The 22512-nt window shown below is 39.0% G+C and overlaps 2 protein-coding genes across 7 annotated transcripts in view; one reads left to right on the top strand and one right to left on the bottom strand.

The window, feature by feature from the left end:
• The window catches only part of ccdc146 (coiled-coil domain containing 146), a 50272-nt gene extending 35954 nt beyond the window's left edge, over nt 1-14318 (top strand). For all 3 annotated transcript variants that reach the window (XM_044185675.1, XM_044185674.1, XM_044185676.1), the window contains 5 exons: nt 7675-7785; nt 7996-8133; nt 8894-9019; nt 11197-11319; nt 12950-14318. In XM_044185675.1, the coding sequence (XP_044041610.1) occupies nt 7675-7785; nt 7996-8133; nt 8894-9019; nt 11197-11319; nt 12950-13150 (699 nt within the window). In that variant the 3' untranslated portion in view covers nt 13151-14318. The remainder of the gene's footprint in view (nt 1-7674; nt 7786-7995; nt 8134-8893; nt 9020-11196; nt 11320-12949) is intronic.
• A 2257-nt stretch (nt 14319-16575) lies between these two features.
• Nucleotides 16576-22512, bottom strand: part of LOC122871075 (gamma-secretase activating protein) — a 41360-nt gene continuing 35423 nt past the window's right edge. For 3 of the 4 annotated variants that reach the window (XM_044185668.1, XM_044185671.1, XM_044185669.1), the window contains 3 exons: nt 20283-20387; nt 19118-19214; nt 16576-18991 (listed from right to left, as the gene is read on the bottom strand). In XM_044185668.1, coding sequence (XP_044041603.1) covers nt 18891-18991; nt 19118-19214; nt 20283-20387 — 303 coding nt within the window. In that variant the 3' untranslated portion in view covers nt 16576-18890. Of the gene's footprint in view, nt 18992-19112; nt 19215-20282; nt 20388-22512 lie in introns of all 4 variants that reach the window. The other variant, XM_044185670.1, reaches the window with a different exon arrangement.

Genomic DNA, 22512 nt, shown 5'->3' with positions numbered 1-22512 from the left:
GATCTGACTTCTCTTCACACTGCTGCCTAAATACCAAAGAATTTCCAGCATTCTAACTCAGACAAGTTGGGATGTATCCCAAATGTAGTCAGTGTTACAGTGGTCCAGCAATGACGTCTTTTTGTAGGACCACCAGTAAGTTAGCTCTGCTTGAGATTCCCACAGCACATTTCTAATGGAATTTTTACACTGGCTTTTCAGACATAAAGAAAATGCTTTTTTTTTTTTTTTTTACCATACTGTACACCTTGGCTGCTAATATTCACTGTTGGGGTGATAACTCCAAATCATATGCAGTCACTGATTACTTTTAAGGTCATGCATGGTCTGGCCCTAGTTATCGTTCTTTTAAAGTGTTACGAGCCTTGATGAAGCCTGAGGTCCTCTGCAGGCAAGAACCTTACCTTATAACTATTCCTGTATCCTAATTAGAGACTGAAAGTGAGGGCTTTTGTTGTCAGGGGCTTGAATGCTGTGGAGTGATTTGCCTGAGGAATTCTGGTCAGCAGAGTCAGTATCATCTTTCAAATCCATACCGATACCGATTTTAGGGGGGAAAATTCACAGATTACCAATATAGCAGCTGATACAGTGAATTTTTGAGCTGGAATGTAAATAGACCTTTTCTATGTGGATTTTGCACCAATATGACTATGCAAAGGTACTTAGGGCTGCTTTCTTAAACAAATAATCTTATTAAATAAAAATATAAGTTAAATATTCTTTAGCATGTTAAATAATTTAACATATACATTGTGAACCAATTCTAGAAATGAAGACTGAGAAAATAAAGACAAAATAAAAATAAAATAAATAGCTAATAAACTAAACTCAAATACAATACTTGAGTAAATGTATTTAGTTGCTTTGCTCTCCACTAAACCACGTATTCTCTACTCTATCAAGCTAGCTATGAGATTCAGGCAACAGCTTTGTTCCGATTTCGAACCATTATTTCAATGGATTGGATTTGCTTACCAAAACATGTCATCTTCATCTTTCGTAGAAAAGGTTTCAGTCGTAGTCATCTGGACACAGAAACTCATTCACCCTAAGGACAAGATGCCCACACAAAAACAGAGCAATGTAGTTTACTCCATTCAATGCAGTGAGGAAAACTGCAAAGAACGGTACATATGTGAGACCAAACAGCCACTTCACAAAAGACTTTATTCAGCACAGACGACACGCTAACTCAGGATTGCAGAGCGCCGTGCATTTGCATCTAAAACCTACAAACCACACATTTGAAGACAGGGAGGTGAAGATTCTAAGTAGAGAGAAGAGTTGGTTTGAACAGGGTGTCAAGGAAGCCATTTTTGTGAAAAAAGAAAACCCTTCTTTGAACAGAAATGGTGGTCTGAGATTCAATCTGCCCAAAGTCTATCACAGTGTATTAGCACCTTGGTCACGCCAATCATATGCTAATCAGGTACTTAACAGTGATGAGGGGGGTGCAGCCAGAAAACAATAGGCCTGATTACTGGGCCATCGTGGAAACAATTAGGTCAGTTTCAGGTGAAACTAGCTAATCAACAGATACTCAGGAAGACTCCTCCCTGAGGACAGGGCTTATGTAACACAGAGTAGCTTAAATTTCTGAGTTCCCGTCCCATTTTTTCACAATTGAGAATGACTTCCGGATGGGAGCCGAAACGTCTTGATTCTGAAAAGAGTGTCCAGATGACTACGACTGAAACCTTTTCTACGATAGAACACTCCTGGACAAATGAGGGACTACACCATCTTCATCTTTAGCAATATTTCGCTGTTAATGTCTAACATTAATGAGTATGATCAGCTCGTTGTTACAGAGAGTAAAAGATGGGGACATTGTTTATTTTCTTTCCAGCTTTGCGTCTCACCAACTAGGTAACAACGTAGCGCGAAATCAACACTCAACAGACTCAAACCACCACCGCACCGTCTGCTGAGCTGCAGAAAGATGCTCTGATGCTTACCTTTCAATCTGTTATGTTACTGACTGTACTGACAAACTTTAGCTGGCTAACATAGCAAACAGATGTGATAACCATGAGTGACATGGTGGTTGTCAGGGACAGGGTTAACATTATTTGTTATATTGAAAAGGGAAAATGATGGGGTCATTTATTAACTTTCCAGTATGTATTTCACAAACTAGTTAGCAACTTACCGTGAAGACACCGCTTGACTTCGTCCGCACCACCGTCTGCACCACTGTCTGCTCAGCTGTGATGCACTCTGCTACATGTGCTGCAGACAGTGCTCACTGAGAGTATTGTAAACAATGGAGTCGAAGCGTGCTCTGCTGGACAAACTATGTGATGACACCATTTCTAAATCACCCCAAGCATCGTTTTCTACATTATATGTTCTGTAAAAAAAAGTTTTCACATCAGAAAACATATCTGCCAATACCGATATATCCGTCATAGGCCCATATCAGGCCCCTATCAGCCGATAAAATCAGTCGACCGATAATCGACCGGGCTCTACTACAATTATGTGTGTTTCTATACTATGTAACCTGCTGTCAAATATTCATGTAGAAGCCACGTTAAAATGCATATTTTCATATCTAATTATAATTTATTCCTCATTTGGGGCGTATGAAAGCTTCAGTTCAGCTCCTGTGCTCACATGTTCTGCTAATTAACCTTACATAACCTTATTATGATTTTTTACTTTACTGACCTTTCTGCTTTACTGATCTGTCCCTTTGTCTTTTATCCTTTTTAATTGTGAGGGACTTTGTAACCTAATTTTGGGAAGTGGTATATAAATAAGGTCATTATTTATCTTTATTATTATACTGTTAAGCATGCAGTGTGCCATCTATTATGTGGCTCTAAAAGAAATTATGTAAATGATATGCAAATTGTATTCTGTGTAGATGTTGTCACATGTACAATGGTTTACAGCATTCATGAGCCAAGAAAGCAACTATTCTTTGTGACTGTCAGATGAAGAAAACAGAGAGGCAGGCAGGCAGAACAGAGACACTGACACAGAGACAGATGAATACAAAGAGAAAGACAAACATCAGCGCATACAAACGGAAGGAGGAGGACGGGTATAAAAATGTTAAGAGCGAGGGCACAACAGAGAAAAAAAAGATTGATTGAAGAGCGCAGAGAGGAGAAGGAGAGTGACAGACACGTTGTATCCCATCCATCATGTAGTGTTTAAATGGCTCAGGGTGGTTGCATATGAGGGTGGAACACAGATCAATCAGACTCAAAAGTGAAGAGTGGGCACACACTTGTTTCAGTCAGGTATTTGCAGATTCTGACGTAATCTGAAAAGTTGATCTTCATTTAAAGCTGTGACATAAATTAAAACATCTCTAATGCAGGGAGTTTTCTTTACACTGAATATTAATTCTTTAATTGTTACATAGCAGTTAGCTAGCTGACGAAATCAGTACACAAGTCAAAACAAATACCAAGGATTTATATACTGATTTCCTAAAGTTGTAATTACCAAAAGAAGAAATTTAAAATTGAAAAGGTTTAGCTGTTTTTCTGCCACAATACCACCTCTTACATTATTATTCTCCAGGGGGGCATGATTTTTTGGTACTAACTGACAATGTTAGCACTGGTAATTTGAATGAAGCAATATCTGTGTGGACAGGCACTAAAAATTGTTTTTAATATCACTTAAATTCTAACAGCCACACAGACATTGTTAATTGTTCGACATTTTGGGAAATACGCTTGCAAAAGCGTATTTTGTTGTGTCTTGATTGTTTTTAAGATTATTTTTTGGCATTTCTGCTTTATTGGATAATCACAGTAGAGAGAGACAGGAAAGGCAGGGGAGAGAGAGAAGGAATGACATGCAGCAAAGGGCCCAGGCTGGATTCAAACCTGGACCGCTGTGAAAGGAGCCTTAATAATGGTACGTGCTCTACTAGAGCAACCGGGGCACCCCATCTCGTTTGTTTAAGCCGTACAAAAAAACGAAGTGTAAACACAACAATTTGACTTTTTAGGGGGGTTACCTTCCAGACTATTTCTTGCAGAAACTCTTTGTGCTAAGCTAAGCTAACCAGCTGCTGGGGGCTGGCGGTGGATTAGTTTTTACCATACAGATATGAGAGTGGTACAGTATTCATCCAATATCGAAATGTCCCAACTTTCAGCAAGAAAGCAAATAACAGTATTTCTCACAATGTCGGACTATTAGTTTAACCATTGCTGAGTCCCATCTATCATCTTATGTAACTCTGTGTCATGATTCATAGCATGGGGAAATACTGTATACAGAGTGCTGAAGTTACAGAACTATGGGACAACTGGTTGCTGTGAGTTTTGACAGTCTGGTCATTTTCCATCACTACAACTGGAGCCAAGACAGAAAGACAGCTAATGCTAGCTAGTCCCCTTCTTTTGCATTGTGTGGGACAGACACAAAACTGAGTGTGCAGGAGCTTGACAATGACTCAGCAGGTGTTGAAATAACATGCTTGAACAGACACACACGAGGCGGAAGTGCCGCGATAGGTCACTTCATTCTTGAGCGAGCAGTAGCCTGGCTGTTCACACCAGAAGTGCATTTCTCCGCGCCAGTCAACAAGCAATTCTGCTCTTTTCTAATCACACATAGAGCTGATCTTCATAATAACCTCATGAATTTATAACGTAAAGCTTTGTATGTGTTCCTGGATAAGCGGGGCGTCGCTTCTTCTGCAACAGTTAAAAGGATCACCTTGGAGGATCTGCAAGGAGGGGGCTTCTCATTTATATAGTAATAATAGATTAATAATAGATTAATAGATTATCAGTGTGTTTTCTTGCCAGATTTGCTCATGGTGCGCAAAGAAAACAGAACAGATGCCGAAACTATAGCTGCAGATCGCAAACCGGCCACTGAGCTCTACGCCATGGCATGCTCTGTCTAAACAGCCCAACCGGTTAGCATAGGCAACGAAAGGAAGTGGCCAGGGCTTCACAGCGTTTTGTGTATACAGGGCTACGACGTGCTCCAGTCAGCAGCACACCATGGAAGTTGACAATGCGTCTCCTAGCTGGTCCTTAAATGTCAGTCAGCCACTGCTATAGGAAATGCCCACCCAGAGGCTTGAAGTTTGCACACTATTTCCACAAATATGTCAAAAAACTGTTTTATCCACTTTTGATGAATTGAAAAATATGCAAAATACTGTAGCTGCTGTATTATATATTTCCTTACATAAAAAGTGGAAAAAATTCAAAATTCAGTTCAACTTTAATTTGTAGTGTCACTATGATTTACAGTTTGGTGCCCTTCATTTGCATGTTCAGCAGGAAATAGGATCATCTTGCCGGCTTTGTTGCTTAATTTTGGTTTTGAAATGTAGGCTACTTAACATGCATTCAACTCCTTGCACCATGAACAAGGTTTTGTTGTCGAAGTCATATTCTCTGTGAAAACTGCAGATAACTGTGTTCTCTGTTAGTCACTCCCAATTCCTGTTTCTCTGCATCTCTTTTTTTTCTCTCTAATTCTGTCTTTCTTGTCTGCTTTCACATCCTATCTCTCTCTCCTTTTCTCACTCTGGTCTTCATGCTGTCTTTCCTTTGCTCTTCTTCACTTTATCTTCCTCTATCTGTCAGCCTTTTATCAGTCATTCTGTGTACATCTGCTCCACTCTCATCTCTGTCTCAGCTTTTTAGTATATCAGCTGCTTACTGTCAGTTTTCTTTTTTCTTCTTGAGCATCTGTAACTTTAGCCTTACAAACCCCCCAGTTAATCACATGACAGTCATACTATTAAGTTAGCTTGAGTCATATGACGTTGCAGGGGAAGTATCTTTATAAGGGGCTGAACACTGAAGTCTGTTTTAATCAGATTCACTGTCTTGTTTCCGTACGAGAGGCTTCATTAATATCTTCTGTGAAGGGAGGGAAAACAGGAATCATCACTTTGTTCCATACTGTTTTTCAAGTCTGACACATAAACTCTCACATTAGATACAGGAACATAAACATACACAGGTGCATGTACACGCACACACTGTATGGTTGAGTGGAGAGAAGCTGCTGTTTCATAAGCTAGGTCAGGCCGCCTGTGTACAGCATTTTTCCACACCCTGTTTTTCCTCCTCAACTTCTCACCACTCCTTTCTTTAGTTTCCACTGTCTATCCAGTCACTTCTTCTTCACTTATATTTGTCTCCTTGTCCAATCTCCCCTGGCATCTATTCATATTTTCTCATGTTTTCTCTTTTTTTTCTTCACTTTTTTCTCTCTTCTGTCATCTGATCTGTTTTTTCCGTCTTTCTATTTTCTGCTTACGTCCCTTTTATAGTCCCTGTCATGGTTTCTTGATCATCTCACCTTCATATATTTTTATATATAGACTACCTTTATTTTGCTGTAATGGGGCCATTGGGCATTTGCATTAACTTCCCTTACTTACTGTAGCTACTTTAAATGCTCATTTTCCTCTGCAGTCCCTGCACAGGTTACGAGTGTCTTCTTATTTGTCTTTGTCTCTATAATCTACATTAGAACCAACTGCTTTTTCCATGAAACAGAGTGACCAGGTGAATCAAGGTGCAGCTATAAGCCCATATCCTCTTCATGGTTGTGCGTTTTTAAGGGCTGCAAATAACAATTATCCTCTTTCGATTAATGTGTTAATTATTTCGTCAACTGATTGATTGACAAAAAATTCAGCCTGATATATTTGGTAGTTTTGGGAGTCTGAAGTTCCATCCATTTTTACTAGCTTGCGTCTTCTTCTTCCTTGCCTTTGTTGGGGCACTGCTGCATTTCTTGGCGCATTCCCAACACCTGTAGATTAGTGGAAAAGTGTGAAACCATTGGTAGCAATGTTTGCGTTTGCATTTGAATGCGCGTCCTTGAGACAAGACAAACAAAATGGGACCAACTCATTAAAAGACTGTTCCATAGCGCTACCACAGGCCAAAAACGCCACGGTGCGCTTTTAATTCATGTTTTAGATGTTAATTTTCTGTTGTTCATCTAAACAGTTAATCATTGAATCATGTCAGCACTACATTTTTAACTTGAGCAACACTCTAAACCCCTCACTCACTAACTGCAGCTGTTTCAGGATAAGAGTGTCAGCTGAAGGCCTGAATCTAAAATGCCTGTGCTGTCCCCTCACTTAATTTTAATGTCTCCTCTTGTCCTCCTGCCTGCCTTTTGTCTCTCTCCACTCTTTAAACTCATCTTCTTTGTGCTTTCTTGTGTATCCTTACCTCCCTTTCTATTTATGTTGCCTTAAGGGATGTCAGAATATTATTTTTTTTAAAACCAGTCCCTTAGAGAAATCCTGTGGCGTTTAAAATGTTGGTTTCTTTTATCACACTTTGCCAGTGACTTGTCACCTAGTGGGAAGTAGCTCCCATATCGGCACTACATTTAGCTGCGTTTTTTAAAATCCCCAGTGCAATAAGTATCTTAAAATGCCTGGAGGAGAAGGCACTTGAAACACAGACAGTAGCTGACTAATTCTAGATGTCTTGCTTTTCTACTTTCATGTTCTTTACTTATTCATTTGTGTGAAGTGTGTTTTCCTGTGGTATTATTTTCATTACCTGACCTCAATGACAGTGACTCGATGACTACATTTTGGCTTATATGTACAGTATATAGGCCTGTATTAGATATGTAAGTGTAACACTGTCAACTCGTAGTCTAGTCTTGTTTTTATCTCTAATTCTCTCTGTCTCTCAGTTGTCAGAAGCCAGGGACAAGACACTTGAAGGTCTGAATCGAACAGTCGATTACAAAGAGCTGAAAGGTGAAGACCCCTCAACTGTAGAACTGGTCAAGAAGATTGAGCAGGTACACAACAACATTACAAAATGTTATTGTGCCTCAAAAACTGCATATAGGCATATATTTGTCACCCAGCCCCATACATGGTATCTATTTAATGAATTTAGGTCATATTTTCTTTTTTGTTTATGTTACTATATAGGAGCAAAAATTGCAATGATTTGTGATGAAAATCCATGAAAAAATATCAGAATCATTGTGTCTCTATGCATGTAGCTGGAGGCGAATCTAGCAGAGCGCGAGAGGCAGGTGCTGGAAAAAGAACTCCTCGTGGACCAGGTGACCCGGCTCTGGAAGCCACTCAGCGAGCAGGCAGAGAACTGCCAACAGGACAGACTCTCACTGGCAAAGAAGGTAGACAACAAGACCCACTTGCACACAGACAGAGATGAGGCTCAGCTCATATACATACAGATTGAACAATACAGACAAAAGGATGTACACCCCAATTAACACACACATGCAAAGACACATATTATATCATTCACCTGTTAATGCACAGTCTCACCAATCACACCTCTCTCTGTGTCTCTCTCACAAATACACTCACATTGTTTGAGTAGCATGTGAGTAGCATGCAGAGTGGGCATTAAGGAGTTCACCGCGCATTACAATTTCCTCATACTCTCACTTTCTCTGTCTCTGTCTGTCTCTCTCTCTCTCTCTCTCTCTCTCTCTCTCTCTCTCTCTCTCTCTCTCTCTCTCACACAATTATAAATAGCCTCAAGTGGAACATGGTTCATTGCATGTAATAATGACATGAATGAAGATAAATTTAATTTGAGATGTAAGTATATGTGACAAAAGTCTAAGCTCAAAGGTCCTCTCACAGTATTAGCTAACTGACTAGATGTAAGTAGATGAATATACGTACATGTATATGTGCACCTACAGGTACAGTAGGAGTAGAAGTAGAGTGGAACTTTATGATTAATATTGAATGGCCTTGTAATGTACTGCATCATCATAGTTCATCAAGACAGGTCTAAATCAGATCACATTGAATGATTAGCTTTTATACTTGTATCTTATGTGTATCAAAACATGAATTCTGTATCTAAATGCATGTTGAATCAGTGTGAAATTCACCTCATCTCTGTGTGTCTGCCTCCAGTTAAACAAGCTCCGAACTCACATAATCGACACCAACCACCGTATGATGGCCGTTTCTGCAGAACTTTCCATGAAGCAGGCTGCTGCTTTGTCTCTCCAACAAGAGATCAAAGAGAAACAGCTCCAGGTCAGAGGTTGACCCAGACACCCACAACAGTGTGATTCTGGAGTCCAGAAACTGTGATCTTGGTTGCACTTTATCCCCTCAGTCTCCCACTGTTTTTATCATTATTCCTATCACTCTCTACTGACGGCGATCAAAGAGAGCAAAAAGTGTCTCAACAATAATTTCTTACTGTGTCCCATGTTTCACCTCAAAACCCATTTATTTTGCTTATTTGTCCAGTGAAACAAATCAAGAGGTAAGAACAGAGAGATAAAATATTCAATAATCATTTTCATAAATGACATTAAAAAAACTCTAAGGGGTTCATAAAAATGAAACAGTGTCAATGAAAGAAAGAGAAACAATGCAATAACAAACAAATGAATTAGTGCTAACACAGTAGATGAAAGCATCAGGGAATCAGGATTAATATTTAGCAATGGTGCTGAGCATTCACAGTCACCACTGGTCCCGCAGTAAGCAATACGTTTTTTAAAACAGGTTAAATCTGCAGAATTTATGTTGGTGTTTGACAAAAACCACAAGGTCTACTCAGTAGCTGTTGTAGCCATGTGGTGAGATTGTTGTCCAAGATCAAGAATGAACTTTCAATAAGTTGTTGTTTGTTTACTGTAACTGAAAGTAGCACAAGTAGGCCATTAGCAACTTCTGTATCCATAGAAACCAAGAAAAGTTCCATTGTTAACATTTAACCTGTTAAGTTAAAATATTAGGCAACTTACCTAACTGGCTGCTCTTAACTGTGTTCAAAAGACTCAAGATTGCATTAACAGTAAGTTAACCTTAAATAATGGCTCTGAATAGTTTTAACTTGCTCATCATATAAGAATATTACATGTAGGTGTAATATTTTTCTGTTGTTGTTTAAAGCTAATTACTGTATTTGTATTTTATACTACTGCTTATCCACAGGCTAAATCCTTATCTGCACAGCTATGCTATTATAATGTATTTACCTTTAATACACATATCTGTTACTTTTAATTTCCTGTCTCCTATCCGTAAACAAAACAACTAGTCAAGCTTTAAAGCAGCATCCACCTCATGAATGCAAGTCCAATATTCACTCTTCTTTTTGCTCTGTTTTGGTCTCCACCAAGTCCTGAGGGGAACTGGCTCTTGATCCTAAATGCTCCACTATGTTCACCAGCTAGTCGCTAACTTTGTTTGTCTGCCAAGCGTACAGTGGGTTTATCAGGGCTTTTTTGCTGAAAAACAAGGTAGTGGAAGCACGGCTGATAAGAGAGGTGAGAGTGTACTCAAACATTAAAGGTGCGACACGTACAACCAAAATGGTGAGCTGAAAGACGCTAAAACACTTCAGAAGACTGAAGGGTCATAATTCTCTGTGGGTTTGTCACTATGGCAGACCCCTTTCACATTACTCGTAGGAATTTATCCATTGTTAATATAAAATATTGATCAGTACAGCTTTAAGGTAACATGGTTAACTTTAACGGTCAAAGCCTGCATGATTGCACTGAGAAAGAAATCGGTTTTACCCTGATAACTCATTTATTATGTTTACAGTTACACACTTTGCAACATTAAATCCTGCAAAATCAGCTTTGCAGGCAGCATGTCAAAATATACAGTGATTTTATTTAAAGTACATTTTCATTCAGAAGTGAACCAATCATTTTACTTGATTTTGATTTGCATCAGTCGTTAACGACTCATGCTATCAACCACTCACATTATCACTATTATTATTATATTATTGTTATTTTAAAACATTTTCCTGTTGAGTTGGAGCATGGACATAACCACCATGGAGTGTGTGAGTCTTAAGGGAAGGCAAAAAGCCCTGAGCTAAATCATCATTTAAACAAGATATTTTGAAATTCGAACTGGTTTGAACAGAGTCTCACTGCTTTCTATCTCAATAAAAAATGAAACTACTAAAAATTAGAGGATTTCCCACACGCCTTCTAAATGTTTCAAGAGATGCGTGTTAATAACCTGAAGAGCCCCTGCAGCTGATGTATGCCTGCAGCACACCACAGACACAACTAGAAGTAAAAAATGCAGAAGCATAACTTTGCCCAAATTCTGACACTAATACGACCATCTGTTTTCGGGTGCAGTTAGAATTGAATTGAGCCAGGAGAGCGCAGAGTGGACGGAGTGATAGGAATACAAAGTGAATGTTTCTCACACTGCCCCTGCGTTTCCAGATGGACAGGTGCCAGCAGCAGCTGGAACAGGGCCTGCCACCATGCCCTGAGATAGAGGAGGAGTGGAGGAGGATGCTCCGAGACAAGAAGAGGAGACAGAGGGACAAAGAGGAGAGAAAGAAGGTAAAGAAACACACAGACACACACAGAGATCACTGGTCAGGAATTGATTAAAGCACTGAGAGGCAAGAAAAGAAGATAGAGTGACAAAGAAAAAAGAAGTGAAGCGGGGACACGACGCAGGGCAGGAATCGATTAAGATTCTGAGGGACAAAAGGGCTGCTGTATACCTGAACATGCACAGACTCAGGCAGAGAAGTAAGTAGAAACTATCCACACAGAGAGACTAGCCAGGAACTAGAATAGTTTTCACCACATGCACAAACATAGGACAAAAAGGGCAGACTGGCTGACAAACAGAAGTGGATGCTGTCTACATAAGAAAGGCACACATGCAGGGATCAGCTGTGTCTGAAACTAGTCCAGCTGTCTGCAGCCTGTCTGTTGTTATACTGATCTGTATTTTCTCACCTGGTTTATTCCTGCTTATAGCCGCTGGCCCAAAAATACACCACAATACTCTGCATGCACAATGCCAAACCAAAAAATAGGAAGAAACCTGGAGAAACTGAAATGTCAGTCTAAGAATGGCAGCTTTTTTCTACTTTCGGAGTCATTGTTAATCGTGCGTTTTAAGCTTCCTCTTAAAATGTAAATGTGTTTTGTGAACCTGATAAGACGAATATGTTTTTTTCCTGTTTTTTGCATTCAAAGCCGTTATTCCTTGTTTTGTGTGCGCTCCTTAGATCACATGCCAGCGGATAAACTGTTTATATGCATGAGAAAATCGCCATCTCTTTGAAGTCTCAGTGAGATTTAGGCACAGTTCATTTGCATGCTGTTGTAGGGGTGAAAGTCAAAGGGGGGACTGTAGTGTCACGAGGACGTGTGCACACTGGAAGATTTTTTTTTTCTCAGCAGGAGTCCACCATGGTTACAAATTCATCAGCCATGTTGGGTTCAAATCAATTTTGTCAGCCACTGTCAGTATTCTACAAGCCATATTTTAGTTTTATTCCAGCCACAGTTAACATATGCCTGCATATGAGTTAGGTTGGTGTGGTTGAGATGTTTACGTTAGTTCTTTGACAAAAACATCATTTTATGATATATACACTGTATGTTTGCTAAAATCCACAGTGCACAGGAATTGGGTTTTGTGCCTTTTTTAGAAACTAAAATATATATTTGTGAGTGATTTTTAAAGATTTACCTCTTCAGTAGGAACAAATTGGTTTGGGGCTAAGAGCCACAGACAGAGTATGGACTAATGCACTGTGGGTTTTGGTGTTTTCATAGGATTTGTTGACATAAACAATATAAAATATCACCAGCCTTATCCTTTAATGTTTTCTCCAAGAAAAGTATTTTGAGAAAAACAGCTTTCCAATGTTGTTATTCTGAACATCCTGTTGGTGTCATCTGTGGATCATAACCTGTCAGTCAGACAGATGAACAAGTATTTTCAATTACTGGAGTTAATATGAAAAAAGAAAAATCTTAGATCACTGTTCACTAGTGCCCTTGCCTTTGTCTTGAGAAGTTAAAAAGTAAATAAATTGCTAAATTAATTATTCCATTTTCATGATTAAAATTCAGGACAATTAAATTTTAACAATTTAGTCCAAGGTCATGCAGTCTTACATCAAATATTAAAACTGCCCCTGGTGTGTGTGTGTGTGTGTGTGTGCAGCTGGCTGAAGAAGAGGAGTGGAGACAGTTGCCTAATGGAGAGTACACCACAGCTGAAACCCGTCCCGACGCGTACATCCCCCAGACCGGCCTGCTCCCTCTGCCCAAACCCTACGGAGCCCAGGCCCCCTTCAAACCCTCCCAACTAGGAGCCAACATGAGACACATCCGCAAACCAACGCTCAAACCCTTAGAGCTATAGAAATCAACACACATTTATATTTATATATTCATAAACTTGTGGGTGTTGGTTTGGGCTTATTTTTAATCCCCACAGTTCACATCAGTGTCCAGAAACAATTCATCTCCACTCAAATGTAAAAGCAAATGAGCATTTTAATTTCTAAAAATATTTTCCAGCGCATGTCAGTGATTTGGCTCATTTCTATTACACACTTATTGATCTATCTGCTCTCCACACACATCTCAGTGCCGCTCCTTCCTCCTCCTCTGCTTCTTGTGTATGTTTGTGTACTCACTGTCCAGCATACCAGTGCTGTTTTGTCATGTGAGAGCGTACTTGTGGGCTGCATCTGGTTGTAATTTTCTTTCCTTTTTTTAAATTTACTGGCAAGAGCTTGTTTACACTCTTTCTTGCAGTAACACTATAAAAGAGTGGAAGGGAAGACATTTGAGAAAATTTGTGATTTATTGTTACATCATGTCCACCAATGAAGTTTTGTATTCATTTCTGTACTTAGCAACACATCATTATCGACTTACTACCTTTCTCTTAAAAGATCAATTAATTTCTAAGGGGCGCAGGAATATTTCTACATATTCTTCAGTCTTGTTGCCGTTTCATCCCCCGCATTTGTAATCTTGCAGCCGATGAATAAATTGCGATGGGTTTAAGCTCTAAGCTAGGCTAAGAGTGGCTACTTAATGCCTGAAATGATGAATGTAAATATAGAGAGGAAGATCAGGCAATGAAAGAGCACAGAGAATGACAAGAGAGAGGAGAATTTAAATGAAGAGGAACGAGAGATGGCAGTTGGAAAAGGTGGCAGAGGACAGTCAAAGGAAAAAATAAAAGCTCTAAATGGGGGTGGAGAATTCAGAGTAGGTTACTACTGACAAAAAAAATAAAGTCACCTTTGAAGCTTCTAAAAACTTTCTGGATGTCGTTCTATCAGCTGATCTTAGCTTGAATAGTTAAGTAGTTTTGGTGTTAGTATGTTTTGCAGCTTGTAAGCATGTGTGTGTTTGTACAGAGCCCCCTCACGGTCACGGCAAGAATGTTTTTAAAGGCTACTTTTGCGTTACCTCACAATATGTCTATTTGGAATGGAAGGTAGTGTGGAGATTCTTTAGAAGTTAATGCATTTAGCATTGTTTATGGACACTATATGATGTCCATTGCAAAGAAGTTATCAGATAGAACATTATCAAACTTCTGGGTAGGAGCTGTATGTATAAGGACATCAATTCAGATCCTTTACTTAAAGTACTAATACCACAATGTAAAAGTACTCTGTTACAAGTAAAAGGCCTGCATTGAAAATGTTACTTACATAAAACTATGTAAGTATTATCATGAAAATATACTTAAAGTATTAAAAGTAAAAGTAAGCAAAGCAGTAAAATGACCCCAGTGACTGTTATATTATTATATATTATATTATTACTCATGCATTAATGTAAAAGCAGGATTTTACTGTTGTAGTTGGTTCTAGTAGGTGGAGCTCATTTTGAACTATTTTGTATCAGACTGCAACTAATGATTATTTTCATTATTGATTAATCTGCTGATTATTTTCTCAATTAATCGATTGATTGTTTGGTTTGTAAAAACCAGATTACCATACTGCTTTCTGAGAGATCTCTTGATCTAAGAATTCGTTTAAGTTGAAAGTCAAATTCAATGATCCCTACTGGGGCGTTGTGCTGGGAGCAACTGAGTGGAAATAGACATATGGCTCAGAAGGAATCGAAGAAGAAAAGTATTGCCAGAGAATGCAAAATATTGTGAGGTAACGCAAAATATATTGCGAGGGAAGGCAAAAGTAGTCCTCAAAAAAGTTCTCGCCTTGACCTTCAGGTGGCTCTGTATGTTTGTGAACTACGTTCATGTGGGGACCATTATTGTGTACATTTGTGATTCCCAACTACTTCTGTACTTCTGCAGTAGCTCAACTAATTTGAAAAAATATAAATCATAATTTGATCAAAAAGTATGAACAAATATTTCTGCGAGAGCAACATGATGGCTGTTTCTGGAATAACAATCTGAGGCTATCAGTGGCAAAAGCAAGCACTTTTAGTGCAAGCTGAGGCGTACAGCCAGAATATTCCGGTGAATTAGGATTTATTTCGACCAAACCAGAGTTGGTGATTGTTGAAACAGTGGAAAGACTAACAAGGACACTTTTGGTGAGTTTTATTTTGTTTCTGTCCAATTTGAATGAAGTTTGTTTTACGATGATCTGCAATGTAAAATTACTGTTTTTCTCAATGGAGTCTGGTGGGCCGTAGCGCCCATTTGTTTTGGTCTGAGATGCTTTTGCTCTAGTGCGACATTCAGTGGCAGCGAATGTCGCTTACAGCTCCTTTATTCACAGAATTCTGACTTCTTTTTTTTAAAGATTATTTTTCCCCAAAAAACCCTTAAATCTCATAATTCTGTCTTTACTCTCAGAGCTCAAATAAAATTTTCACGTGTCCCACTCTTCCGTATTTAAAAGTAATGGCTAACTCATTGAAATAATTACATAATGGATAAACAGTTGAAATAGTTGGCTAAAAGTAATGGAAAAAATGTCGAAACACTTAGCTAAAAGTAATAGAGGAACAGTTGATATAAGGGGTACTTGAGCTCATCTGATAAGGATGTGGGGCTGCGTCAGACAAAAAAACTTTGAGAACCACTTGTGTTTGCTTACTTTGCAATGAGTCAACTTCTTAAAAGGTTTAAGAAGGCAGCAGGTTGAGTTTATCCAATTTTGAGGCAGCCCTTGTCCACCCAGCGATGCGATGTGTGTGTGCGTGTGTCTGCGTGTGATCATCCACTGCAAGCTGATGTTGGGAGCTGTCAGATAAACTTAGCCCCTAACTGTTTGTGCTTATTAGCCAGCTACATAACACTGACTGCATAACAGGGTGCGGAGGAGGCAATCGAGTGGGGAATTAGCGATTTATTCACATTCAGAAGTGGAATTCCCCAGAAGAGAAATAATGTAGACGATCTGTACCGCGGTAGTAAAACTCATGATGAAAAAAAAAAAAAAGATTGTGTAATTTGGCGTTAATGTAGGTATTGCAAAACAAGCATATATAAAAGCATGATGGGTGTGTTCTTCACTAAATGTGACTCAGCACGTACGTGACTGATCCTGGATTATTTCCCGACTTCAGCTGAGTCTGTCCAAAACATACAGTATTGTCAAGAATCTGAGCGCTCACTTCCTCCTCTGCAGAGCTCTTCAAGCTACAAACTATTTGATTGCAAGTTGAGATCATTTCCTAATTTACCTCAAGGCTCAACCGTGCAACTGGCTCTCAGGCCATGGCTCACTTTGTTTCCAGTGAATGTCCTTTGAAACGTGGAAAACTAACTGTTGCCACAGCACTTCCCTCAACAACATGTTCTTCGGAAGTATAACAATAAAAGAGAAAAATACAGTAAACTTGGAAAAAACAAATCTTTTTATTTACAATTCATCTTACATAACTTTTTTGTGTAAACATAAGAAACATGAGTGATTAAGAAATCCCTTTTTATTCAGATGAATGTTTTGTCATTTGTCAAATGAAAGCGCGACGTGCGATGTAAATAATCTCTGGTATTTAGTCTCGCAGGGTGCCAACATTCAGACACTGCGAAAAGGATTATGAACACATGCCACGCACACCATCACCATCATTTCCAAACAATTTCTCCACTTACAGTAAAAGCTCAGTCATGATTGAGGGCACACAGGCACGTTATTCAAACCAGGTGTTTGAGTGTTTGTGCGTGTGTGTGTGTGCAGGCAGGCTGAGTAATGTCAGAGTCTTTTCTTTATTATTTCAATTCTTATTGCTTTATTATTAACCCTGTACTGTCTTGTTTGACTTTATGGTTTGTAAAGCATTTTGTAGATTGATTTTACAATGCTATATAAATAAAGTTACTATAATGTTATTGGACTCCTAACCTAGATCTTGTTTACTTTTTCTTTGATCAGCTACTTCCTGATTTAAAGTGAGCCGATGTTGCTTTAGCTGAACAGCTTACAGTAAGTGACAATTACAGGATAATGGTGAATGGTAAAACATAGTGAAACAGCAGATTAGTTGGCTACCTAACTAAGAAAGTCAGCGAACTAGCTCAGTCATGCCGTTATAGAGATATCAAGCTAAAGTTTGCTAACATTAGCCATCATAAGCTACAGACCAAAGGCTGTAGCAGCAAAACCCTGAGTGTATGGATTTTAGTAAGAGTGTGTTTTATTGCTTATGAATTCAATTTTTCATTTGTATAAGTAAGAATGTGATATTTCCTCTTTTAAATAGTCTCACTTTAAATAAAAATTTTGCTAGTTTTTATTTCAGTTAGTTGTAGTTCTTGTACGGTCGCTTGTGTTTAGACATTGTTTAACATTTGAGAACTCTGGCTGAGGAATTTGTAGAAAAACATCTTTATATTTCTCAAAGTAAGGCATCATTTTGTACTAAGAACGTGTTGTTTCTTCTTTTAAAAGTTAAATAGTCTCAGTTTAAATCACAATTTGGCCGGTTTTAGGCTATTTTAGTTAGCAAAACTGTAGAAAACATATTTATATTTCTCAAGGTAAAGTATCATATTGTGCTGTACATGAACATATATGTATCTTACCAGCACTAGTATCAAAACATTTTAAATGATACCCAGCCCTTATTGTCCATAAAACAGCCAGCAACAAAGTGAATTTCCTAAATATTTGTTCCTGATATCAAGTTTTAGCCACTTTTCTTTAATCCACATCTCAGTTGTCTCAAAGCTTAAAAATCCTTCTAGTCCTGCAATTCTTTATGAACATAATCTGTCAGTTTGGTTTTGGTATGAAGTAACAATTAGTGTATTTCCTATAAAAAGTAAGAGTCCATGTTCATTCGCACATTCAGTCTATGGCATCTGAATATCTGTTTGGTATTGTAATTTTAAATCTTTGCAAGTGCCAGTCAGCTGCAAAGATTCTGTATAACTCAGTGTTAAAATCAGATTTAATGCACAGGAGCCACTGAGAGACCGTATCAAGCTGCTCTGCCTGCGAAGCTTTTGTCGGCATGTAATCAAGTTGATGGGGTGCAGCAGCATTACAGGAAGCACAGGAGGATAAACAAGTGTGGTTGATTTATAAATACTGTTTGCAGTATTTGACATCGATGTTCATAAATTGTTTGAGAGAAAGTGGAGAAGTTGTGGAGAGAGAATTGTTGCTGCTAGAGAAATATGACTTCATATATATATAGCTGCCTGCAGTTATTGATTTTCAATAAACATTTGAAAAGCATGTTTCCTCAAATTGAATTAAGCTGAAGATCTAGCTGTGTTCTCTATTGTTATAATTTTAAATACTGTTCATACATTGTTGTACTGTGTTAAATAAGGTGCCGCTGTCCTTTTCACATCACACCTCAGTATTTACTAAAACAAAGAGGTGGAAAAAGAGAGTGACTTTTTGCGTCCTATCTGCCTCCTATTCTCCCCTCCATCTTCCTTTTCTGGGTGTCTCCATCCATCTATCCCTCCGTCCCACCCTAATTTGTCATCAAACACTGAGAGCTTGTTTATGAGCGCTCTGCCTTTCAATCTCTCCATTCATCTTTCGCTTCTCGCCCTCCGTCCCTCCATCATCCATCCATCCGGTACTTGTCCTCAAGGCCCAGTCAATGATGACACATTTTCCCCCCTCATCTGTTTCCCCCTCAATCCATCCATCCCCTGTCCCTCTCCGCCCTTCCGCTCCCCTGCACATCCTTCACTTTTCCTCAAAGCCCAGCAGTATTAGTGTCTGTTTCACAGCCGTCTCCTCCACAAACCTGGCGTCCACGTTCTCCTGCTCCTCGAAAGGATTCAGAGCTGGAACACAGGAAGAGGAGTTAAGAGAGAGATACAGCTTCTTATAGAGAATGTAACACCAGACACAACCACACACATTCTGTTAAAGGCAGGATACACACACACACACACAAATACATACACTACCTTGATCCTCTATATCAGAGAGTATTTTTGCCAGGTAGGTAAGAGGAAGAAACTCAAGTCTGAAGCCTGGCTTGTCTCTGCTGGTGAATGCAAATCCCTGCAGAGGAAGGAAAAGCAAAAACACAACTGTGGATTCTGCAGGTTTTCCGGGATGCACACAGTCAAACCAAATCTTCAGCAAATCCAGAAACTAGTCACCTTGACTCTCTTGTTTCCTCTTATGGATAAAGTTGGCAGCAGTTTAACTTTTTAGGCTGCCATACGTTCTTATCTGTAATTGCACGAAATGCTACTGGCATGCAATATCCATGCTGGTCCGCTAGCCAGTTAGATAACTGAAACTGCCCGATAGCAGTGAAGTGGATAGATGCTGTGTTAGCTGTACAGCTGGGGTCACTGTTTTAACACATTTAATATGAAGGCCAAGGAGGAAATGTTTTGTAAAACATAGCAGAAAACAGCACGTTTTTATGGAGTTAACAATTTTAGGGCTGCAAGGATTCCTAATCAGAAACTTGTGATAATATGTGTAATAATAAACAGTCCAATACCCAAACATATTGAATTTAGAGGATATAAAACTGAGAAAAACATTACATCCTCACATTTGAGGAGCTGGAACTAGCAAATATTTGGCATTTTCAGCTAATTTGTCCGATACTTTGGTTTTTGACCAAACACCTGAAAAACTAATCATTCCCATCAGCCTCAGCTGTACTTTGTGTTCATTGCTAATTACCAAATGTTAGCATGCTAACACGCTAAACTAAGATGATAAACATGGTAAATGTCATACCTGCTAAACATTATCATGTTATCTCTGTCATTGTGAGCGTGTTAGCATGCCGACTTTAGCATTTAGCTCAAAGCACCGCAGTGGCTAAGTACAGCCTCACAGAGCTGCTAGCATGGCTGTAAACTGTTAGTCTTGTTGCTAGATAAATGTCTATGAATTTAGTGATTGACCAGTTAACCATTTCCGCACTAAACATTTCATTTCACACTTTTTTTTCCTGGAGGATTTTAATGTATGTCTGTCCCATAATTTGTTTTTGCTAGTGTGCAGTGCTTTTAAGTGTGTGTGTGTGTGTGTGTGTGTGTGTGTGTGTCAGAGAGAGAAAGTATGGACTCTCTGCAGAATCTGTGACACACTGTACTGTGTTACCTTGTTTTTGTTGTGTTTCTCCAGCAGAGTCCTGACATAATCTCTGGAGATTGAAGCTGAACTGACAGGATGGTCCCACATATGGTAGATCCTCTGCTCCATAGGCTACACACACACACACACACACACACACACACACACAGACATTTAGGCATGTTACTACAGCATATGAACATCTGTTCCTTTCTATTTTGCCAACTGGAACTCGAGACCATTATTGAGGAGTTGACTGCTAATGAGAGATTCCAGAGAAATCAATTTTTTTGTGTGTTGTGAACTACACACCACAGTAATAAATAACACTTAAGCAAACAGAGACTACAGGTGTGACTAACAATAAGAGAGAATGCAGATTTTCCTCAAGGCTGCTTTCTGTCCAGCTTCAAACACGCTGCCAAGTTGATACAGAGCTTCCGAATCACGTCAAGGCTTGTTATTATCAGAGGTGAGAAGAAACAAGTTGAGACAAGCACAACCAGCTAAGTGCCCCAACTGATTAATGCATATATATTTTTACACTGCATCATCAGTGCGAAAACTATTTTGCCCAGTTGTTTCCTTTTAGTGTCATCGTCACAATTCGTTGTTTAAGAACACGCAGCTGTTTATTTATTTTTAGACTTTTCACTCAAATTTACTGTATTTCCAGAAATTACCACAAATACCAAACACATGATTCAGTGTTCATTTTATTGAGCTGGAACACTCAAATCAGCTCAAAAAATTCACCCTCTCAATAGTAACATGGCTTTAAAAACCTTGAATAGACATTTAAGATATATCTCAATATTATAAAAACCAAATGGTTATTGGTTCAGAAAGATGACAAAAATGTCTTAGCTAGACGTAAGTGTAATGTGTAAATCGGTTCCTGGAAAACATCTGTAGCGCTGTCTAGCTAAAAGCAAGCCAGTGTGTAAATAGAAAGTCACATACATCACAAACTGTAACATAACTAAAAATTACAATTTTAGGGTGGCAAACAACACATTAAACTTAACTGCCACTCCTTTGTAAATGTACTTTATTTACCTACAGTACATATGCATAGATGGAGAAATATGTGTGTTTCAGAGTTAGTAGTATTCATACAGTTTAACCTGAGTGAGAATTATCTGATTATGCTATCCAAGCTAACGCTATTTGGTCATTTAGCAAAATGTTATTGCCATAAAGTTTTGTTACCTGAGGTATTCACAATGTTATTAAAAAGAATTTTTATCAAGTATTGGATCCGATGTGTCGGCCATAATCTATAGTATCTCTTACTATCGTAGAAAAGGTTTCAGTCGTAGTCATCTGGACACTGTTTTCAGAATCAAGACGTTTCGGCTCCCATCCGGAAGTCATTCTCAATTGTGAAACAATTGGACGGGAACTGGAAATTTAAACTACTCTGAGTTACATAAGCCCTGCCCTCAGGAAGGAATCTGCCTGAGTATCTGTAAATAGCTAGTTTCACCTGAAACTGACCTAATAGTTTCAAGATGGCCCAGTAATCAGTAATCAGGCCTATTGTTCTCTGGCTGCATCTACTTCATCACTGCTAAGTGCCTGATTAGCATGTGATAGGCGTGACCAAGGTGATAATACACTCTGATAGACTTTGGGCAGATTAAATCTCAGACCACCATTTCTGTTCAAAGAGGGGTTCTCTTTCTTCACAAAAATGGCTTCCTTGACGCCCCGTTCAAACCAACTCTTCTCTCTACTAAGAATCTTCACCTCGCTGTCTTCAAATGTGTGGTTTGTAGCTTTTAAATGCAAATGCACGGCGCTCTGTAATCCTGAGTTAGCGTGTCGTCTGTGCTGATAAAGTCTTTTGTGAAGTGGCTGTTTGGTTTCGCCTATGTACCGTTCTTTGCAGTTTTCCTCACTGCACTGAATGGAGTAGACAACATTGCTCTGTTTCTGTGTGGGTAACCTGTCCTTAGGGTGAACGAGTTTCTGTCTTAAAGTGTTGCCTGGTTTAAAGAAGACAGGAACATCGTGCTGTCTAAAAGATCCTTTGTAGTTTTTCAGACAGTCCAGACACATAAGGAATGGAGACACCGTTCCTTCTTGGTTCAGTTACACTTTTGTCCTGTTTTTGGCTCTTTTAACTTTGTTGATAGCCCAAGTAGGATAACCACAGGCTGAGAGTGCATTCTGGACATGCCTTTCCTCTTTCTTCTTACCCTCTGAGCCTGTGGGCACTTCTTTGGCTCTGTGCTGTAATGTCCGGATTACA

Source organism: Siniperca chuatsi, linkage group LG23, assembly GCF_020085105.1.
Source record: "Siniperca chuatsi isolate FFG_IHB_CAS linkage group LG23, ASM2008510v1, whole genome shotgun sequence".
NCBI lineage: Eukaryota > Metazoa > Chordata > Actinopteri > Centrarchiformes > Sinipercidae > Siniperca > Siniperca chuatsi.
Note: the sequence above shows the minus strand (reverse complement) of the source record. Positions and strands in the feature narration are given on the sequence as shown.